This window comes from Aphelocoma coerulescens, unplaced genomic scaffold (genome assembly GCF_041296385.1).
Source record: "Aphelocoma coerulescens isolate FSJ_1873_10779 unplaced genomic scaffold, UR_Acoe_1.0 HiC_scaffold_143, whole genome shotgun sequence".
In the NCBI taxonomy this organism is placed as follows: Eukaryota; Metazoa; Chordata; class Aves; order Passeriformes; family Corvidae; genus Aphelocoma; species Aphelocoma coerulescens.
This window is the reverse complement of record NW_027183494.1, coordinates 171,039-191,436: the sequence shown is the minus strand read 5'-3', so window position 1 is coordinate 191,436 and position 20,398 is coordinate 171,039. Positions and strand designations below refer to the sequence as shown.

The 20,398-nt window shown below is 59.0% G+C and overlaps 1 protein-coding gene across 1 annotated transcript in view; it reads right to left on the bottom strand.

Annotated features, from left to right (window-relative positions):
- Positions 1-1,251: 1,251 nt before the first annotated feature.
- The window catches only part of POLR2A (RNA polymerase II subunit A), a 77,354-nt gene continuing 58,207 nt past the window's right edge, over positions 1,252-20,398 (bottom strand). Inside the window, exons 20-29 of the mRNA XM_068998669.1 lie at positions 19,175-19,399; positions 16,846-17,092; positions 14,240-14,340; positions 14,055-14,159; positions 12,728-12,910; positions 9,833-10,036; positions 7,590-7,776; positions 6,273-6,386; positions 5,548-5,697; positions 1,252-2,496 (exon numbers count right to left, since the gene is read on the bottom strand). Coding sequence (XP_068854770.1) covers positions 1,340-2,496; positions 5,548-5,697; positions 6,273-6,386; positions 7,590-7,776; positions 9,833-10,036; positions 12,728-12,910; positions 14,055-14,159; positions 14,240-14,340; positions 16,846-17,092; positions 19,175-19,399 — 2,673 coding nt within the window. The 3' untranslated portion in view covers positions 1,252-1,339. The remainder of the gene's footprint in view (positions 2,497-5,547; positions 5,698-6,272; positions 6,387-7,589; positions 7,777-9,832; positions 10,037-12,727; positions 12,911-14,054; positions 14,160-14,239; positions 14,341-16,845; positions 17,093-19,174; positions 19,400-20,398) is intronic.

Sequence of the window (20,398 nt, the reverse complement as noted above, 5' to 3'; positions counted from 1 at the left end):
CAGATTCCGAGCCCAGTTTGGGGATCAACCCCCCAATTTAAGGGTTTCACCCCAAAGTAGGGGTCAACCCCAATTTAGGGGTGACCCCCACCCAACTTGGGGGTCACCAACTTGGGGGTCAGCCCAGTTTAGGGGTGACCCCTCGAACTTGAGAGTTCCTTTAATTCAGGGGTCACCCCGAATTTAGGGGTCACCCCGAATTTCGGCATCACCGCCCTTTGGGGTCATCCTCTAATTTAAGGGTCACCCCCCCGACCCCATCTGAATTTGGGGGTCACCCCCACATCCTGTGGGGGTTTTTTTTTGGGGGGGGGGGGGGAAGGTGACAACCCCATCCCCGGATCAATTTTGGGGTCACTCCCATGGTTTGTGGGGTTTGGGGGGAGGGGGTGTGACACCCCCGAGCCCATTTTAGTGTGGGGGTTTCGGGGTGACAACAACCCCGTCCCTCTATCCATGGGGTCACCCCACAACCTGTAGGGAGGGGTTTGGGGGTGACGATGATCCCGACCCCGTTTCGGTTTGGGGGTGACAACAACCCCGTCGCCAGCGGAAACTGGGGGGGGGTCACCCCCACAACCTGCGGGGTGGGGGGGGTTTGGGGGTGACAACGACCCCGACCCCATTGGGACTTGGGGGTTTGGGGGGGTGACACCCCCAACCCCGCATCGATGTGGGGTTTTTGGGGGGTGACAACAACCCCGACCCCAAATCCATTTGGGGGTCACGCCCAAGGTCTGGGGGGGTTCAGGGGGTGACAACAACCCCAACCCCACATCTGGGGGTCACCCCCACGGCCTCGGGGATTTTCGGGGGGTGACAACAACCCTGACCCCATATTGATGTGGGGTTTTTGGGGGGTGACAACAACCCCAACCCCACATCGACATGGGGGTCACCCCCACGGCCTCGGGGGTTTTCGGGGGGTGACAACGACCCTGACCCCATATTGATGTGGGGTTTTTGGGGGGTGACAACAACCCCGAGCCCGAATCCATTTGGGGGGTCACCCCCACAGCTTGAGGGGGTTCAGGGGGTGACAACAACCCCGACCCCACATCAATGTGGGGGTCACCCCCGTGCCCTGTGGGGGGGGTTTGGGGGATGACAACCACCACGACCCCACATCGACGTGGGGGTCACCCCCACGGCCTCGGGGGTTTTCGGGGGGTGACAACAACCCTGACCCCATATCGATGTGGGGTTTTTGGGGGGTGACAACAACTCCAACCCCGAATCCATTTGGGGGTCACCCCCATGGCCATGGGGATTTTCGGGGGGTGCCAACAACCCCGACCCCACATCAATGTGGGGGTCACCCCCACGCCCTGTGGGGGGCTCAGTTGTCGTCGTCGCTGTCGTCGGGGCTGATGGCCGGGCTGGTGAGGCTGTAGGTCGGCGACGTGGGGCTGTAGCCGGGGGACGTGGGGCTGTACGTGGAGCCCTTGGGCGACGTGGGGCTGTAGGTGGGCGAGGTGGGGCTGTACTTGGGCGATGTGGGGCTGTAGGTGGGCGAGGTGGGGCTGTACTTGGGTGACGTCGGGGTGTAGACGGGCGAGGTGGGGCTGTAGGTGGGCGAGGTGGGGCTGTACTTGGGCGTGGTGGGGCTGTAGGTGGGCGAGGTGGGGCTGTACTTGGGCGAGGTGGGGCTGTACTTGGGCGAGGTGGGGCTGTACTTGGGCGAGGTCGGGGTGTACTCGGGGGAGCTGGGGCTGTAGCTGGGGCTGGTCGGGGTGTACTTTGGAGAGGTGGGGCTGTAACTGGGGCTGCTGGGGCTGTAACTGGGGCTGCTGGGGGTGTAGGTGGGCGACTGCGGGGTGTAGCGGGGGCTGGACGGGGAGTAACTGGGCGAGGTGGGGCTGTAACTGGGCGAGGTGGGGCTGTAACTGGGCGAGGTGGGGCTGTAGTTGGGCGAGGTCGGGGTGTAGTTGGGCGAGGTGGGGCTATAACTGGGAGAGGTGGGGCTGTAGCTGGGAGAGGTCGGGGTGTAGTTGGGGCTGGTGGGGCTGTAGTTGGGCGAGGTCGGGCTGTAACTGGGCGAGGTTGGGCTGTAACTGGGAGAGGTGGGGCTGTAACTGGGCGAGGTGGGGCTGTAACTGGGAGAAGTGGGGCTGTAGCTCGGCGAGGTCGGGCTGTAACTGGGCGAGGTCGGGCTGTAACTGGGAGACGTCGGGCTGTAACTGGGTGATGTCGGGCTGTAGCTGGGCGACGTCGGGCTGTAGCTGGGCGAGGTGGGGCTGTAGCTCGGCGACGTGGGGCTGTAACTGGGCGACGTGGGGCTGTAACTGGGCGAGGTCGGGCTGTAACTGGGCGAGGTCGGGCTGTAACTGGGCGAGGTGGGGCTGTAGTTGGGCGAGGTGGGGCTGTAGCTGGGCGACGTGGGGCTGTAGCTCGGTGACGTGGGGCTGTAGCTGGGGCTCTGTGGGGTGTAGCCCCCCGGTGACCGCGGCTCGTAGGCGGGGGACGTCGGGCTGTAGCTGGGGGACATGGCCCCGCCTGCGGAGAGGGGACGGGGGGGGGTCAGCGGGGGAGCGGACGGCTGTTCCGGGGTGGGTTGGGGTGTTCTGGGGGTGTTTTGGGGGTGTTGGGAGGCCCTTGGAGGTGGTTTTGGGGTGTTGGGGGTCTCGGTGAGGGAGCGTTGGGGTGTTCTGGGGTTTGGTGAGGGGGTGTTGGGGTGTCACAGGATGTGGGTGGGGCTCAGTGTGGGGGTGTTGGGGGTCCCTTTGAGGGGGTGTTGGGGTGTTGTGGGACTTGGTGAGGGGGTGTTTAGGGTGTTACGGGGCCCTTTAAGGTGGTGTTGGGGTGTTGTGGGGCTCAGTGAGGTGTTCAGGTGTTGTGGGGCCCTTTAAGGTGGTGTCGGGGTGTTCTGGGTCCCTTGGAGTGGGTGTTGGGGTGTTGTGGGGCCCTTTAAGGTGGTGTGGGGGTGTTACAGAGGGTTGTGGGTCCCTTTGAGGTGGTGTTGGGGTGTTGTGGGGGTGTTGGGGGTCTCGGTGAGGGAGCGTTGGGGTGTTCTGGGGTTTGGTGAGGGGGTGTTGGGGTGTCACAGGATGTGGGTGGGGCTCAGTGTGGGGGTGTTGGGGGTCCCTTTGAGGGGGTGTTGGGGGTCCCTTTGAGGGGGTGATTAGGGTGTTACGGGGCCCTTTAAGGTGGTGCTGGGGTGTTGTGGGGGTGTTACTGAGGGCTGGGAGGCCCCTTGAGGTGGTCTTGGGGTGTTGCGAGTCCCTTGGAGTGGGTGTTGGGGTGTTGTGGGGGTGTTACGGGGCCCTTTAAGGTGCTGTGGGGGTGTTGTGGGGGTGTTACAGAGGGTTGGGGGTCCCTTTGAGGTGGTGTCGGGGTGTTGTGGGGCTCAGTGAGGTGTTCAGGTGTTGTGGGGCCCTTTAAGGTGGTGTTGGGGTGTTCTGGGTCCCTTGGAGTGGGTGTTGGGGTGTTGTGGGGCCCTTTAAGGTGGTGTGGGGGTGTTACAGAGGGTTGTGGGTCCCTTTGAGGTGGTGTTGGGGTGTTGTGGGGGTGTTGGGGGTCTCGGTGAGGGAGCGTTGGGGTGTTCTGGGGTTTGGTGAGGGGGTGCTGGGGTGTCACAGGATGTTGGTGGGGCTCAGTGTGGGGGTGTTGGGGGTCCCTTTGAGGGGGTGTTGGGGTGTTGGGGGTCCCTTTGAGGGGGTGTTTAGGGTGTTACGGGGCCCTTTAAGGTGGTGTTGGGGTGTTGTGGGGGTGTTACTGAGGGCTGGGAGGCCCCTTGAGGTGATCTTGGGGTGTTGTGGGGGTGTTACGGGGCCCTTTGAGGTGGTGCTGGGGTGTTGCGGGTCCCTTGGAGTGGGTGTTGGGGTGTTGTGGGGGGCTCAGTGAGGTGGTGTTCGGTTGTTGTGGGGGTGTTGCAGAGGCTTGGGGGGCTCTGTAAGGGGGTGTGGGGGTGTTGTGGGGCCCTTTGAGGTGGTGTTGGGGTGTTGTGGGGGTGTTGGGGGTCTCGGTGAGGGAGCGTTGGGGTGTTCCGGGGTTTGGTGAGGGGGTGTTGGGGTGTCACAGGATGTTGGTGGGGCTCAGTGTGGGGGTGTTCGGGTGTTGGGGGTCACTTTGAGGGGGTGTTTAGGGTGTTATGGAGCCCTTTAAGGTGGTGCTGGGGTGTTGTGGGGGTGTTACTGAGGGCTGGGAGGCCCCTTGAGGTGGTGTTGTGGGTCCCTTGGAGTGGGTGTTGGGGTGTTGTGGGACTCGGTGTGGGGGTGTTTAGGGTGTTACGGGGCCCTTTAAGGTGGTGTTGGGGTGTTGTGGGGCCCTTTAAGGTGCTGTGGGGGTGTTGTGGGGGTGTTACAGAGGGTTGGGGGGGTCCCTTTGAGGTGGTGTTGGGGTGTTGTGGGGCTCATTGAGGTGTTCAGGTGTTGTGGGGCCCTTTAAGGTGGTGTTGGGGTGTTACAGAGGGTTGGGGGGGTCCCTTTGAGGTGGTCTTGGGGTGTTGTGGGGCTCAGGGAGGTGTTCGGGTGTTGTGGGGCTGTTCTGGGGTGTTTTGGGGTGTTATTTTGGGGGTGTTTCAGGAGTTTTGGGGTGTTCTCTGTGCGCTCGGGGTTATTTTGGGGTGTTCCAGGGGTGTTTTGGGGGTGTTTCAGGGGTTTTGGGGTGTTCTCTGTGCGTTCAGGGTCATTTTGGGGTGTTCCAGGGGTGTTTTGGGGGTGTTTCAGGGGTTTTGGGGTGTTCTCTGTGCGTTCAGGGTCATTTTGGGGCTGTTTCAGGCTGTTTGTTTTAGGGGCTGTTCCAGGGTGGTCTGGGGGTATTTTTTGTTATTTTGGGGCTGTTTGGGGTGATTTCAGGGTGGTTTTGGGGTGTTTTGGGCTGGTTTTGGGGTGTGTCGGTGTGTTTTGGGGTGTTGTTGGGGCTTTCAGGGTGTTTTGCGGGTGTTTTAAGTTATTTTGGGGGTATTTGGGGTTATTTTAGGGTGTTTTCGGTTATTTTGCGTTATTTTATGGTATTTTAGGGTCTTTGGGGGTATTTGGGGTTATTTCAGGGTGTTCTGGGTGATTTTAGATTACTTTATGATATTTTAGGGTGTTTTGGGGGTATTTGGGGTTACTTCAGGGTGTTTTGGGGTATTTGGGGTTATTTTAGGGTGTTCTGGGTGACTTCAGATTATTTTATGATATTTTAGGGTCTGTGGGGGGTATTTGGGGTTATTTTAGGGTGTTTTGGGTTATTTTAGATTATTTTACGATATTTTAGGGTGTTTTGGGGGTATTTGGGGTCATTTTAGGGTGATTTGGGGCATTTCGGGTTATTTTATGACATTTTAGGGTGTTTTGGGTTATTTTGGGTTATTTCATGATATTTTAGGGTCTTTGGGGGTATTTGGGGTTATTTTAGGATGTTTTGGGGTATCTGGCGTTATTTTATGATATTTTAGGGTCTTTGGGGGTATTTGGGGTTACTTCAGGGTGTTTTGGGGTATTTGGGGTTATTTTAGGGTGTTTTGAGGCATTTAGAGTTATTTTCTGACATTTTAGGGTGTTTGGGGGTATTTGGGGTCATTTTAGGAGTATTTTAGGGTGGTTTTGGGGCTGTACTCACCAGGGGAGGGGATGTAGGGGCTGGAGGGTCCCGGTGACCCCGGGGAACCGGGGGTTGGTGACCAGGCCGGGGAGTAGCCGGGGCTGAAGCCGGATGCGTCCGAGGCGGCGCTGGGGGAGAACCCGGCCCCACCCGGGGTCATCCCGCTGCCTGTGGGGGAAAATGGGGGTCAGGGGGACCCCAAATACCATCAGGGACCCCAAAACACAGCCTGGGACCCCAAAATCACCCCCAAATAGAACCCGGCCCCACCCGGGGTCATCCCGCTGCTTGTGGGGGGAAGTGGGGGTCAGGTGGACCCCAAATACCATCAGGGACCCCAAAATCACCCCCAAATAGAACCCGGCCCCACCCGGGGTCATCCCGCTGCCTGTGGGGGGAAGTGGGGGTCAGGGGGTCCCCAAATACCATCAGGGACCCCAAAACCACCCCAAAAAACAGCCTGGGACCCCAAAATCACCCCCAAATACAGCCCGGGACCTCCCCCCCCCAGGTTCCTCCCCAAGGACCACAATTTTATTCCAGGGACCCCCCCAAACGCATCCCAGTCTGCCCCAGTGACCCCAGTTCGCCTCCCAGTGACCCCCAGGACACCCCAAATCTGTCCCCGCCCCCCAAGCCATCCCAGTGAGCTCCATTTTACCCCAAAACCCCTCCACCCCCACAACTGGTTCCCCCCCGGTTCCTCCCAGTCTGTCCCAGTCTCTCCCAGTGCCCCAACTCACCCACACTGGGGGACCAGGCACCGTAGGCAGGGGTGGCCCCCTGGTTCCAGGGGGTCATGGCCGGGGACATCCCCCCCATGGGGCTGGGGGCCGAGCCGAAGAACATCCCAGTGGCTGCGGAGAGAGGGGGGTCAGGGGGCACCCCAAAAATCTGGGGGGGACCCCAAAAATCTGGGGGACATCAAAATTTGGGGGACATCAAAATTTGGGGGACACCAAAATATGGGGGAGACACCAAAATTTGGGGGACACCAAGATCTGGGGGACACCAAGATCTGGGGGACATCAAAAATCTGGGGGAGACACCAAAATCTAGGGGACACCAAAATTTGGGGGACATCAAAATCTGGGGGACATCAAAATCTGGGGGACACCAAAATCTGGGGAACACCAAAATTTGGGGGACACCAAAATCTGGGGAACACCAAAATTTGGGGGGGACACCAAAATTTGGGGAACACCAGGTGACCAGGGCTGGGTCTCCAACTCCCAAGGCCACCCAGAACTGGACGATGACCATGATGACCTTTGGGGTCTTTGTGTCAGTGACCCCAAAATTTGTGGGGACCCCAAAACCTGGGAATGTTCCAGAACCGGATGATGACCATGATGATGATGGCCTTGGGGGTCTTTGTGTCACCACCTTTGGGGTGTCCCCAACTCCTCCCTGGTGGGACCCCAAAATCTGGTGGACCTCAAAATTTGTGGGGACCTCAAAACCTTGGCTGAGTCTCCTCCTCCCAAGGCCACCCACAACTGGACAATGACCACGATGACCCTGGAGATCTTCGTGTCACCACCTTTGGGGTGTCCCCAACTCCTCCCTGGTGGCACCTCAGTGTCCAGGTCCTGAAGGACCCCAACTGAGAGGAACCCCAACATCTGGAGAACCCCAACATCTGGGTTCTTCCCCATCATCCTGAGAGGACTCAAGTGACCACAACTGGACAATGACCACAATGACCTTGGAGGTCTTCGTGTCACCACCACTGGGATGTCCCCAACTCCTCCCTGGTGGCACCTCAGTGTCCAGGTCCTGAAGAACCCCAACATCTGAGAGGGACCCCAGCATCTGAGAGGGACCCCAAAATTTGTGGGGACCTCAAAACCTTGGCTGAGTCTCCTCCCAAGGCCACCCACAACTGGACAATGACCACGATGACCTTGGAGATCTTCGTGTCACCACCACTGGGATGTCCCCAACTCTTCCCCCTGTGGAACCCGGCCACCATTCCAAGGGTTGTCCCCATTTTTCCAAGGGTTGTCCCCGTTTTTCCAGGGGGTGTCCCCCGTTTTCCAAGGATTTTGGGGACTCACGGCCGCCGACGCCGAGGCCGGGCAGGGCGCTGGGGATCTCCATGCCGTGCTTGCACTTCTCGGCGTCCAGCAGGAGATCGAAGCAGCCGGTGCCGGCCGGGGCCAGCTGGCCCAGCATGATGTTCTCGGACACGCCCTTCATGGGGTCACTCTCGCCGTGGGCAGCTGCCTCCATCAGGACATCCACCTGGAGGGGGATAGGGACACCCCAAAATCAGCCTTGGAACCCCAAAATCGGCCTTGGAACCTCAAAATCCTTCAAAACCCTCGATATCCTTCAAAATGTCCCCAAATCCTATAAAATGTCCCCAACCCCCAAACCCCAATTCCCATCCCCATTTGCCAACTCCCACCCCTCTGCCACTCCCAAACCCCAATTCCCACCCCATTCCCACCCCCATTTCCCAACTCCCACCCCTCTCCCATCCCCAAACCCCATTCCCACCCCCAAACCCCAACTCCCACCCCGATTCCCACCCCCAAATCCAATTCCCACCCCCATTCCCCAATGCCCACCCCCATTCCCCAACTCCCACCCCCCGTTCCCCAACTCCCACCCCCATTCCCCAACTCCCACCCCAATTCCCATCCCAAATCCCCAACTCCTACCCCCAATCCCCAACTCCCACCCCCATTCCCCAACTCCCACCCCAATTCCCAACTCCCACCCCAATTCCCAACTCCCACCCCCAATCCCCAAGTCCCATCCCCATTTCCCCATTCCCACCTCAATTCCCAACTCCCACCCCTCTCCCAACTCCCACCCCTCTCCCACCCCCAAACCCCAATTCCCACCCCCATTCCCCAACTCCCACCCCAATCCCCAACTCCCACCCCTCTCCCACCCCATTCCCCAACTCCCACCCCCATTTCCCAACTCCCACCCCATTCCCCAACTGCCACCCCCAACTCCCACCCCAATTCCCATTCCCACCCCCAATCCCCAACTCCCACCCCAATCCCCAACTCCCACCCCAAATTCCCCTCTCCCACCCCATTCCCCAACTCCCACCCCCATTCCCATTCCCACCCCCAATCCCCAACTCCCACCCCCATTCCCCACCCCAATTCCCACTCCCACCCCAATCCCCAACTCCCACCCCAATTCCCATCTCCCACCCCCATTCCCCACCCCAATTCCCATTCCCACCCCAATTCCCATTCCCACCCCCAATTCCCCTCTCCCACCCCAAATTCCCCTCTCCCACCCCATTCCCCAACTCCCACCCCCATTTCCCAACTCCCACCCCAATTCCCCTCTCCCACCCCCATTCTCCAACTCCCACCCCCATTCCCCACCCCAATTCCCACTCCCACCCCCAATCCCCACCCCATTCCCCAACTCTCACCCCAATCCCCAACTCCCACCCCAAATTCCCCTCTCCCACCCCATTCCCCAACTCCCACCCCAATCCCCAACTCCCACCCCAATTCCCCTCTCCCACCCCCAATCCCCAACTCCCACCCCAATTCCCCTCTCCCACCCCCAATTCCCACTCCCACCCCCAATCCCCAACTCCCACCCCCATTCCCCACCCCAATTCCCACTCCCACCCCAATCCCCAACTCCCACCCCAATTCCCATCTCCCACCCCCATTCCCCACCCCCAATTCCCAACTCCCACCCCAAATTCCCCTCTCCCACCCCATTCCCCAACTCCCACCCCCATTTCCCAACTCCCACCCCAATTCCCCTCTCCCACCCCCATTCTCCAACTCCCACCCCCATTCCCCACCCCAATTCCCACTCCCACCCCCAATCCCCACCCCATTCCCCAACTCTCACCCCAATCCCCAACTCCCACCCCAAATTCCCCTCTCCCACCCCATTCCCCAACTCCCACCCCAATCCCCAACTCCCACCCCAATTCCCCTCTCCCACCCCCAATCCCCAACTCCCACCCCAATTCCCCTCTCCCACCCCCAATTCCCACTCCCACCCCCAATCCCCAACTCCCACCCCCATTCCCCACCCCAATTCCCACTCCCACCCCAATCCCCAACTCCCACCCCAATTCCCATCTCCCACCCCCATTCCCCACCCCCAATTCCCAACTCCCACCCCAAATTCCCCTCTCCCACCCCATTCCCCAACTCCCACCCCAATCCCCAACTCCCACCCCAATTCCCCTCTCCCACCCCCAATCCCCAACTCCCACCCCCATTCCCCACCCCAATTCCCATTCCCACCCCCGATCCCCAACTCCCACCGCCGTTCCCCACCCCAATTCCCGTTCCCGCACCGTCTCCTCGAAGGAGCACTTCATGAGGGGCCCGGTGTCCTGGCGGTTGACGCCGTGCCGGGTGATGGCCATCAGGTGCCCGCGCGAGGTCATGGTGTCGCACAGCAGCGCCAGGTGCCGGTAGTTGACGTAGGAGCCGTCGAAGGAGATGACGTGGTACAGCTCCCGCTCCAGCGCCTTCCGCACCGCCTCGATGCCCAGCACCTGCGGGGAGCGGGAATTTGGGATCGTCCCGGGGGCGTCGGGAATGGTCAAAGAGTAGACAAGGGGAATTTGGGATCGTCTGAAGGGGTTGGGAATGGTCAAAGTGTAGACAAGGGGAATTTGGGATTGTCTGAAGGGGTTGGGAATGGTCAAAGTGTAGACAAGGGGTTGGGAATGGCCAAAATCCAGGGGTTGGGAATGGCCAAAATCCAGGGGTTGGGGATCCCCGAAATCCAGGGGTTGGGAATGGCCAAAATCCAGGGATTGGGAATGGCCAAAATCCATCCAAGGGAATTTGCGATTGTCCCAGGGGGTTGGGAATGGTCAAAGAGTAGACAAGGGGTTGGGAATGGCCAAAATCCAGGGGTTGGGAATGGCCAAAATCCAGGGGTTGGGAATGGCCAAAATGCAGCCAAGGGGTTGGGAATGGCCAAAATCCAGGGACTGGGGATCCCCGAAATCCAGGGGTTGGGAATGGCGAAAATGCCAAGGGGAATTCGGGATTGTCCCAGGGGCGTTGGGAATGGTCAAAGTGTAGACAAGGGGTTGGGAATGGCCAAAATCCAGGGGTTGGGAATGGCCAAAATCCAGGGGTTGGGAATCCCAAGATCCCAGGACATGGGGGGCTGGGAGTCTGTGTCCCTCGATGCCCAGCACCTGCGGGGAGCGGGATTTGGGATCGTCCCGGGGGCGTCGGGAATGGTCAAAGTGTAGACAAGGGGAATTTGGGATCGTCTGAAGGGGTTGGGAATGGTCAAAGTGTAGACAAGGGGAATTTGGGATTGCCCCAGGGGCGTTGGGAATGGTCAAAATCCATCCAAGGGGAATGGCCAAAATCCAGGGGTTGGGGATCCCCGAAATCCAGGGGTTTGGGAATGGCCAAAATGCAGCCAAGGGGAATTTGGGATCGTTCAAGGGGTGTCGGGAATGGTCAAAGTGTAGACAAGGGGAATTTGGGATCGTTCAAGGGGCGTTGGGAATGGTCAAAATGTAGACAAGGGGTTGGGAATGGCCAAAATCCAGGGGTTGGGGATCCCCGAAATCCAGGGGTTGGGAATGGTCAAAATCCAGGGGTTGGGAATCCCAAGATCCCAGGACATGGGGGGCTGGGAGTCTGTGTCCCTCGATGCCCAGCACCTGCGGGGAGCGGGATTTGGGATCGCCCCAGGGGGGTTGGGAATGGTCAAAGAGTAGCCAAGGGGAATTTGGGATCGTCCGAGGGGGTTGGGAATGGTCAAAGCGTAGCCAAGGGGAATGGCCAAACTCCAGGGGTTTGGGATCCCTGAAATCCAGGGGTTGGGAATGGCCAAAATCCAGGGGTTGGGAATGGTCAAAATCCATCCAAGGGGAATTTGGGATCGTCCCAGGGGCGTTGGGAATGGTCAAAGAGTAGCCAAGGGGAATTTGGGATCGTCCCAGGGGGTTGGGAATGGTCAAAATGCAGCCAGAGGATTGGGAATGCCCAAAACCCATCCAAGGGGAATGTCCAAAATCCAGGGGTTGGGGATCCCCAAAATGCAGGGGTTGGGAATGGCCAAAATCCAGGGGTTGGGGATCCCAACAACCCAACCTTCAAACCCCCCTGGGTGTCTCACGGTGAAGATCTCCACAATGAGGACCCAGATGTTCCTCAAACCCCACCCCAGATATCCTCACCCCCCAGGTATCTCACGGTGAAGATCTCCATGATGAGGACCCAGAAGTTCCTCAAACCCCACCCCAGATGTCCCTCACCCCCCAGGAGACCCATGGTGAAGATCTCCACGATGTTGTTGGAGGTCGTGTGCACGGGGTCCAGGAGGACCCAGATGTTCCTCAAACCCCACCCCAGATGTCCCTCAAACCCCCTGGGTGTCTCATGGTGAAGATCTCCATGATGAGAACCCAGATGTCCCTCAAACCCTACCCCAGATGTCCCTCATCCCCCAGGAGACTCACGGTGAAGATCTCCACCATGTTGTTGGAGGTCGTGCGCACGGGGTCCAGGAGGACCCAGATGTTCCTCAAACCCCACCCCAGGTGTGTCCCTGTCCCCTGAGTGTCCCACGGTGAAGATCTCCACAATGAGGATCCAAATGTCCCTCAAACCCCACCCCAGATGTCCCTCACCCCCAGGAGACTCACGGTGAAGATCTCCACGATGAGAACCCAGATGTTCCTCAAACCCCACCCCAGGTGTGTCCCTGTCCCCTGGGTGTCCCCCTGGGTGTCTCACAGTGAAGATCTCCACAAGGACGACCCAGATGTCCCCTCAAACCCCACCCCAGATGTCCCTCAAACCCCAGGTGTCTCACAGTGAAGATCTCCACAAGGAGGACCCAGATGTTCCTCAAGTCCCACCCCAGATGTCCCCAGCCCAGAAGACTCACGGTGAAGATCTCCACAATGAGAACCCAGATGTTCCTCAAACCCCACCCCAGGTGTGTCCCTGTCCCCTGGGTGTCCCATGGTGAAGATCTCCACAATGAGGATCCAGATGTCCCTCAAACCCCACCCCAAATGTCCCCAGCCCAGAAGACTCACGGTGAAGATCTCCACAATGAGGATCCAGATGTTCCTCAAACCCCACCCCAGGTGTGTCCCTGTCCCCTGGGTGTCCCCCTGGGTGTCCCATGGTGAAGATCTCCATGATGAGGACCCAGATGTCCCTCAAACCCCACCCCAGATGTCCCTCACCCCCAGGAGACTCACGGTGAAGATCTCCACGATGTCGTTGGAGGTCGTGCGCACGGGGTCCACGTCCTTCTCGCTCAGCACCCGCATGAGGCTGACGCCGTCGGTCTCCAGGATCCACTCCTGGAGAGCCTTGAACTCCCCGTCCTCGGTGATGATGATCTTCTTCTTGTTGTCCGTCTGCGGCAGGTGCATGTACACCTGGCCAGGGAGGGGACAGAGGTCACCTGGGGGTCACCAGGAGGTCCCCACGGGTGTTCAGGAGCTTCTAAAGGTCTCTTGGAACCTCCTAGAAGTCTCCATGGAGAGCTCCAGGTGCTCCTCAAGATCCACCTGGAGATCTGGAACTCCCCCAGAGCACCTGGTGGGACCCAAGGACCTTCTCAGGTGTCACCAGAGGTGCCCTGGGACTCATAAAGGTCTCCATGGAGAGCTCCAGGTGCTCCTCAAGAACCATCTGGAGATCTGGAACTCCCCCAGAGCACCTGGTGGGACCCAAGAACCTTCTCAGGTGTCACCAGGAGGTCACCACACGTGTTCAGGAGCTTCTAAAGGTCTCCATGGAGAGCTCCAGATGCTCCTCAAGAACCACCTGGAGATCTGGAACACCCCCAGAGCACCTGGTGGGACCCAAGGACCTTCTCAGGTATCACCAGGAGGTCACCACGGGTGTTCAGGAGCTTCTAAAGGTCTCTTGGAACCTCCTGAAAGACTCCTTGGAGAGTTCCTGATGCTCCTCAAGAACCACCTGGAGATCTGGAACACCCCCAGAGCACCTGGTGGGACCCAAGGACCTTCTCAGGTGTCACCAGGTGTCGTCAGGGGGTCACCACAGGTGTTCAGGAGCTTCTAAATGTCTCCATGGAGAGCTCCAGATGCTCCTCAAGATCTACCTGGAGATCTGGAACCCTCCCAGAGCACCTGGTGGGACCCAAGGACCTTCTCAGGTGTCACCAGAGGTGTCCTGGGACTCATAAAGGTCTCCATGGAGAGCTCCAGGTGCTCCTCAAGAACCACCTGGAGATCTGGAACCCTCCCAGAGCACCTGGTGGGACCCAAGGACCTTCTCAGGCATCACCAGGAGGTCACCACAGGTGTTCAGGAGCTTCTAAAGGTCTCCATGGAGAGCTCCAGATGCTCCTCAAGATCCACCTGGAGATCTGGAACTCCCCCAGAGCACCTGGTGGGACCCAAGGACCTTCTCAAACACCCAAAGGTGTCACCGCAGGTCTCCTGAACCTCCTCAAGGTCACCACGGACCTTTCTCCAGGTGTCCCTGGGGACCTCCCAGCCTCTCCTGGAGCCCCATCCAGGTGTCCTCCAAACCCCTCTGAGATGTCCTCACCTTGCTGATCTGCTCGATGCCCTGCAGGGTCATGTCCGTCAGCATGTTGGACTCGATGCAGCGCAAGAAGACGTCGTCGTCCATCTTGTCCACCACCTCCTCCTCCTGGGGGGCGCAGCAGAGGACAGGTGACCACTTCAGGCCACCCCAGGTGTCCCCTGAGGTGTCCTCAGGTCCCCACCCACCTCCTGCATCTTGTTCTCGTCGCTGTTCATGATGCGGATGCGCAGCACCAACTTCTCGGCGTTGTCGTCGTTGAAGATGCAGTTGAGGTCGTCGCCGAAGCCTGGAGAGGACGTGAGGTGGGGACAAGGTCACCTCCAGAGTCACGGCACCCAAAGGACCCTCAGGGTCAGCTGGGAAGCCACAAAGATCCACCAGGATCAAGCAGGAGCTCTCAAAAGGTTCTCAGATGCCTTCAAGGCTTGTACAGGAGCTTCCAAAACCATCTCCAGGAGCTCTCAAAAGGTCCTCAGATGCCTTCAAAGCTCACCCAGGTCACCCCAAACCCTCTCCAGGACCTCCAAAAGCTCCTCAGATGCCTTCAAAGCTCCACCAGGACCCCCCAGAAGCTCCTCAGATGCCTTCAAACCTCACCCAGGTCACCCCAAACCTCTCCAGGACCCCCAGAAGCTCCTCAGATGCCTTCAAACCTCACCCAGGGCACCCCAAACCCTCTCCAGGACCCCCAAAAGCTCCTCAAACCCCCTCCAGAACTCCCCAACTCCCCCCCAAACCTCACCCAGGAGCCCCCAAAAGCTCCTCAGATACCCCCAAAGCTCACCCAGGTCACCCCAAACCCTCTCCAGGACCCTCAAAAGCTCCTCAGATACCCTCAAACCTCACCCAGGTCATTCCAAACCCCTTCCAGGACCCCCAAAAGCTCCTCAGATACCCTCAAACTTGACCCAGGTCACCCCAAACCTCCTCCAGGACCCCCAAAAGCTCCTCAGATGCCTTCAAACCTCACCCAGGTCACCCCAAACCTTCTCCAGGACCCCAAAAGCTCCTCAGATGCCTTCAAAGCTCCACCAGGACCCCCCAAAAGCTCCTCAGATGCCTCCAAACCTCACCCAGGGCCCCCCAAAAGCTCCTCAGATGCCTTCAAACCTCACCCAGATCACCCCAAACCCTCTCCAGGACCTCCAAAAGCTCCTCAAACCCCCTCCAGACTCACCCAGGACCCCCCAAAAGCTCCTCAGATGCCCTCACACCTCACCCAGGTCACCCCAAACCTCCTCCAGGAGCCCCAAAAGCTCCTCAGATACCCTCAAACCTCACCCAGGTCACCCCAAACCCTCTCCAGGACCTCCAAAAGCTCCTCAGATGCCTTCAAAGCTCCACCAGGATCCCCAAAAGCTCCTCAGATGCCTTCAAACCTCACCCGGGTCACCCCAAACCCTCTCCAGGACCCCCAAAAGCTCCTCAGATACCCTCAAACTTGACCCAGGTCACCCCAAACCTCCTCCAGGACCCCCAAAAGCTCCTCAGATGCCTTCAAAGCTCCACCAGGATCCCCAAAAGCTCCTCAGATGCCTTCAAAGCTCCACCAGGACCCCCCAAAAGCTCCTCAGATGCCTCCAAACCTCACCCAGGGCCCCCCAAAAGCTCCTCAGATGCCTTCAAACCTCACCCAGATCACCCCAAACCCTCTCCAGGACCTCCAAAAGCTCCTCAAACCCCCTCCAGACTCACCCAGGACCCCCCAAAAGCTCCTCAGATGCCCTCACACCTCACCCAGGTCACCCCAAACCTCCTCCAGGAGCCCCAAAAGCTCCTCAGATACCCTCAAACCTCACCCAGGTCACCCCAAACCCTCTCCAGGACCTCCAAAAGCTCCTCAGATGCCTTCAAAGCTCCACCAGGATCCCCAAAAGCTCCTCAGATGCCTTCAAAGCTCCACCAGGATCCCCAAAAGCTCCTCAGATGCCTTCAAACCTCACCCGGGTCACCCCAAACCCTCTCCAGGACCCCCAAAAGCTCCTCAGATACCCTCAAACTTGACCCAGGTCACCCCAAACCTCCTCCAGGACCCCCAAAAGCTCCTCAGATGCCTTCAAAGCTCCACCAGGATCCCCAAAAGCTCCTCAGATGCCTTCAAAGCTCCACCAGGACCCCCCAAAAGCTCCTCAGATGCCTCCAAACCTCACCCAGGGCCCCCCAAAAGCTCCTCAGATGCCTTCAAACCTCACCCAGATCACCCCAAACCCTCTCCAGGACCTCCAAAAGCTCCTCAAACCCCCTCCAGACTCACCCAGGACCCCCCAAAAGCTCCTCAGATGCCCTCACACCTCACCCAGGTCACCCCAAACCTCCTCCAGGAGCCCCAAAAGCTCCTCAGATACCCTCAAACCTCACCCAGGTCACCCCAAACCCTCTCCAGGACCTCCAAAAGCTCCTAAGATGCCTTCAAAGCTCCACCAGGATCCCCAAAAGCTCCTCAGATGCCTTCAAACCTCACCCGGGTCACCCCAAACCCTCTCCAGGACCCCCAAAAGCTCCTCAGATGCCCTCAAACTTGACCCAGGTCACCCCAAACCTCCTCCAGGACCCCCAAAAGCTCCTCAGATACCCTCAAACCTCACCCAGGTCACCCCAAACCCTCTCCAGGACCCCCAAAAGCTCCTCAGATACCCTCAAACCTTACCCAGGTCACCCCAAACCCTCTCCAGGAGGCCCAAAAACTCCTCACGCCCTCACCAAACTCCTTCCAGGACCCTCAAACCCCTGTCCAAGAGCCTCAAACCCCCTCCAAAAGCCCCCCCAAGACCCCTCCCGCAGCCCAACCCACCGGCGTTGATCTTCTCGGCGATCTGCTCCATGGTGAGCTTGCGGTCGGTCATGTGCTTGCGGTCGAGCTCGACGCGGAGCAGCCAGGGCGAGATGCGGCTGACGTCGAAGTCGGGCATCTCGTAGTAAACGTTCACCCACTCCTGGTCCTCGGCCACCACCGTGCTCTGAGGGTTGGGGTCGTAGTAGATGGCCGTGTTGGCCGTCACCTTGCGCAGCGTGGTGTGCTCCAGGCGGCACAGGATGTCCTGGGGGGACACGGGGACAGTGAGGGGACATGGAGAGCTCCAGGTGGCCCAGGATGTTCTGGGGGGACATGGGGACAGTCAGGGGACATGGAGAGCTCCAGGTGGCCCAGGATGTTCTGGGGGGACATGGGGACAGTCAGGGGACATGGAGAGCTTCAGGTGGGCCAAGATGTTCTGGGGACATGGAGAACATGGAGAGCTTCAGGTGGTCCAGGATGTCCTGGAGGACATGGAGAACATGGAGAGATCTAGGTGGGCCAGGATGTCCTGGGGGAACACAGGGACAGTCAGAGGACATGGAGAGGTCCAGGTGGCCCAGGATGTCCTGGAGGACATTGGGGACATGGAGAGCTTCAGGTGGGCCAGGATGTCCTCTGGGGACATTGAGGACAGTGAGGGACCATGGAGAACATGGAGAGCTTCAGGTGGCCCAAGATGTTCTGGGGACATGGAGAACATGGAGAGGTCTAGGTGGGCCAGGATGTCCTACGGGGACATGGAGAACATGGAGAGCTCCGGGCGGCACAGGATGTCCTGGGGGGACACGGGGACAGTCAGGGGACATGGAGAGCTTCAGGTGGCCCAGGATGTCCTGGAGGACATTGGGGACATGGAGAGCTTCAGGTGGTCAGGGATGTCCTGGAGGACATTGGGGACATGGAGAGCTTCAGGTGGTCAGGGATGTCCTGGAGGACATTGGGGACATGGAGAGCTTCAGGTGGTCCGGGATGTCCTCTGGGGACACTGAGGACAGTGAGGGACCATGGAGAACATGGAGAGCTTCAGGTGGCCCAAGATGTTCTGGGGACATGGAGAACATGGAGAGCTCCAGGTGGCCCAGGATCTCCTGGGGACATGGAGAACATGGAGAGATCTAGGTGGCCCAGGATGTCCTGGGGGGACACGGGGACAGTCAAGGGACATGGAGAGCTTCAGGTGGCCCAGGATGTCCTGAAGGACATTGGGGACATGGAGAGCTTCAGGTGGCCCAGGATGTCCTCTAGGGACATTGAGGACAGTGAGGGACCATGGAGAACATGGAGAGCTTCAGGTGGCCCAAGATGTTCTGGGGACATGGAGAACATGGAGAGCTTCAGGTGGCCCAGGATGTCCTGGAGGACATTGGGGACATGGAGAGCTTCAGGTGGCCCAGGATGTCCTCTGGGGACATTGAGGACAGTGAGGGACCATGGAGAACATGGAGAGCTTCAGGTGGCCCAGGATGTCCTGGAGGACATTGGGGACATGGAGAGCTCCAGGTGGCCCAAGATGTTCTGGGGACATGGAGAACATGGAGAGCTCCAGGCGGCACAGGATGTCCTGGGGGGACACGGGGACAGTCAGGGGACATGGAGAGCTTCAGGTGGTCCAGGATCTCCTGGGGACATGGAGAACATGGAGAGGTCTAGGTGGGCCAGGATGTCCTGGGGGGACATGGAGAGCTTCAGGTGGCCCAAGATGTTCTGGGGACATGGAGAACATGGAGAGCTCCAGGTGGTCCAGGATGTCCTAGGGGGACATGGGGACAGTGAGGGACCATGGAGAACATGGAGAGCTTCAGGTGGGCCAGGATCTCCTGGGGACATGGAGAACATGGAGAGATCTAGGTGGGCCAAGATGTCCTGGGGGGACACGGGGACAGTCAGGGGACATGGAGAGCTTCAGGTGGCCCAAGATGTTCTGGGGACATGGAGAACATGGAGAGGTCTAGGTGGGCCAGGATGTCCTACAGGGACATGGAGAACATGGAGAGCTCCAGGCGGCACAGGATGTTCTGGGGGGACATTGGGGACATGGAGAACATGGAGAACTCCAGGTGGGCCAGGATCTCCTGGGGGGACACAGGGACAGCGAGGGACCATGGAGAACATGGAGAACCTCAAGTGGCCCAAGATGTCCTGGGTGAACATTGAGGACAGTGAGTGGCCAAGAGGACCTGCAGGACCCGGCGAGCGTCGTGTGCTCCCAGACCACGGGGCCACCACGGAGCTGTGAGGACACAAAACCCACAGGGCCACCACCAGCCCACCCCACACCACCACGACCCGCCAGGGTGTCCCCAAAGTGTCCCCGAGGTGCCACCTTGGCGCGCTCGGCGTCGCGGGCGCTCTGGCCCAGCAGGAACACGGTGAGCGACGGCGTCTTGGGCTTCTTGGAGATGTTGATGAGCTCCTTGAGGCGGGGGACGCCCAACGTGACGTTCTTGGCCGACACCCCGGCGTAGTGGAAGGTGTTGAGGGTCATCTGAGTGGCCGGCTCGCCCAAGGACTGAGCGGCCAGAGCGCCCACCATCTCGCCAGGGTGGGCCTGAGGGGACAAAGACACCGAAATGTCCCAAATTGGGTCATAAAACTCCAAAGCTGACCTCAAAATCCTCCAAATCTGGGTCTAAAACCTCAGATCTGACCCCAAAGTTCTCCTTCAGTTGGAGATGAAGCCCCTTTAGATGTGGCTTCAAAGGTAGCGTTGGTGTGGAAGCCAAAAAGTGATGCCAATCTGGGCCTAAAAAGCTCAGATTTGACCCCAAATCGTCGGCCCGGGGTGGGCCTGTGGGGACAGGGACATCACGATGTTCCAGGTCTGACCCCAAAACCAGCCCTGAGGTGGAGTCAAAGCCCCTTCAGATGTGGCTTCAAAAGAATCATCGGGGTGGAAACCAAAAATGATCCCAATTTGGTCCTAAAACTTCAGATCGGAACCCAAACAGCCCCAAAACCCCAAATACCGACCCCAAACCGCCAGAAATGACCCCAAAACCCCAAATACTGACCCCAAACGCCCCAAAAGTGACCCCAAGCCCCTTCTCACGATGGCCTGGTTGAACCTGGACTCGATCTCGCCCAGCAGCCCATCCAAGGTACCTCCAGATCTGACCTCAAACACCCCCAAAACCCCAAATACCGACCCCAAACAGCTCCAAAACCCCAAATACTGACCCCAAACACCCAAAAATGACCCCAAAACCCCAAATCCTGACCCCAAACGCCCCAAAAGTGACCCCAACCCCCTTCTCACGATGGCCTGGTTGAACTTGGACTCAATCTCGCCCAGCAGCCCATCCAAGGTACCTCCAGATCTGACCCCAAACGGCCCCAAAACCCCAAATACTGACCCCAAACACCCCCAAATCCACCCCAAACCCCCAAATACTGACCTCAAACACCCCCAAATCCACCCTAAACACCCCAAAAGTGACCCCAACCCCGTTCTCACGATGGCCTGGTTGAACTTGGACTCAATCTCGCCCAGCAGCCCATCCAAGGCACCTCCAGATCTGACCCCAAACGGCCCCAAAACCCCAAATAC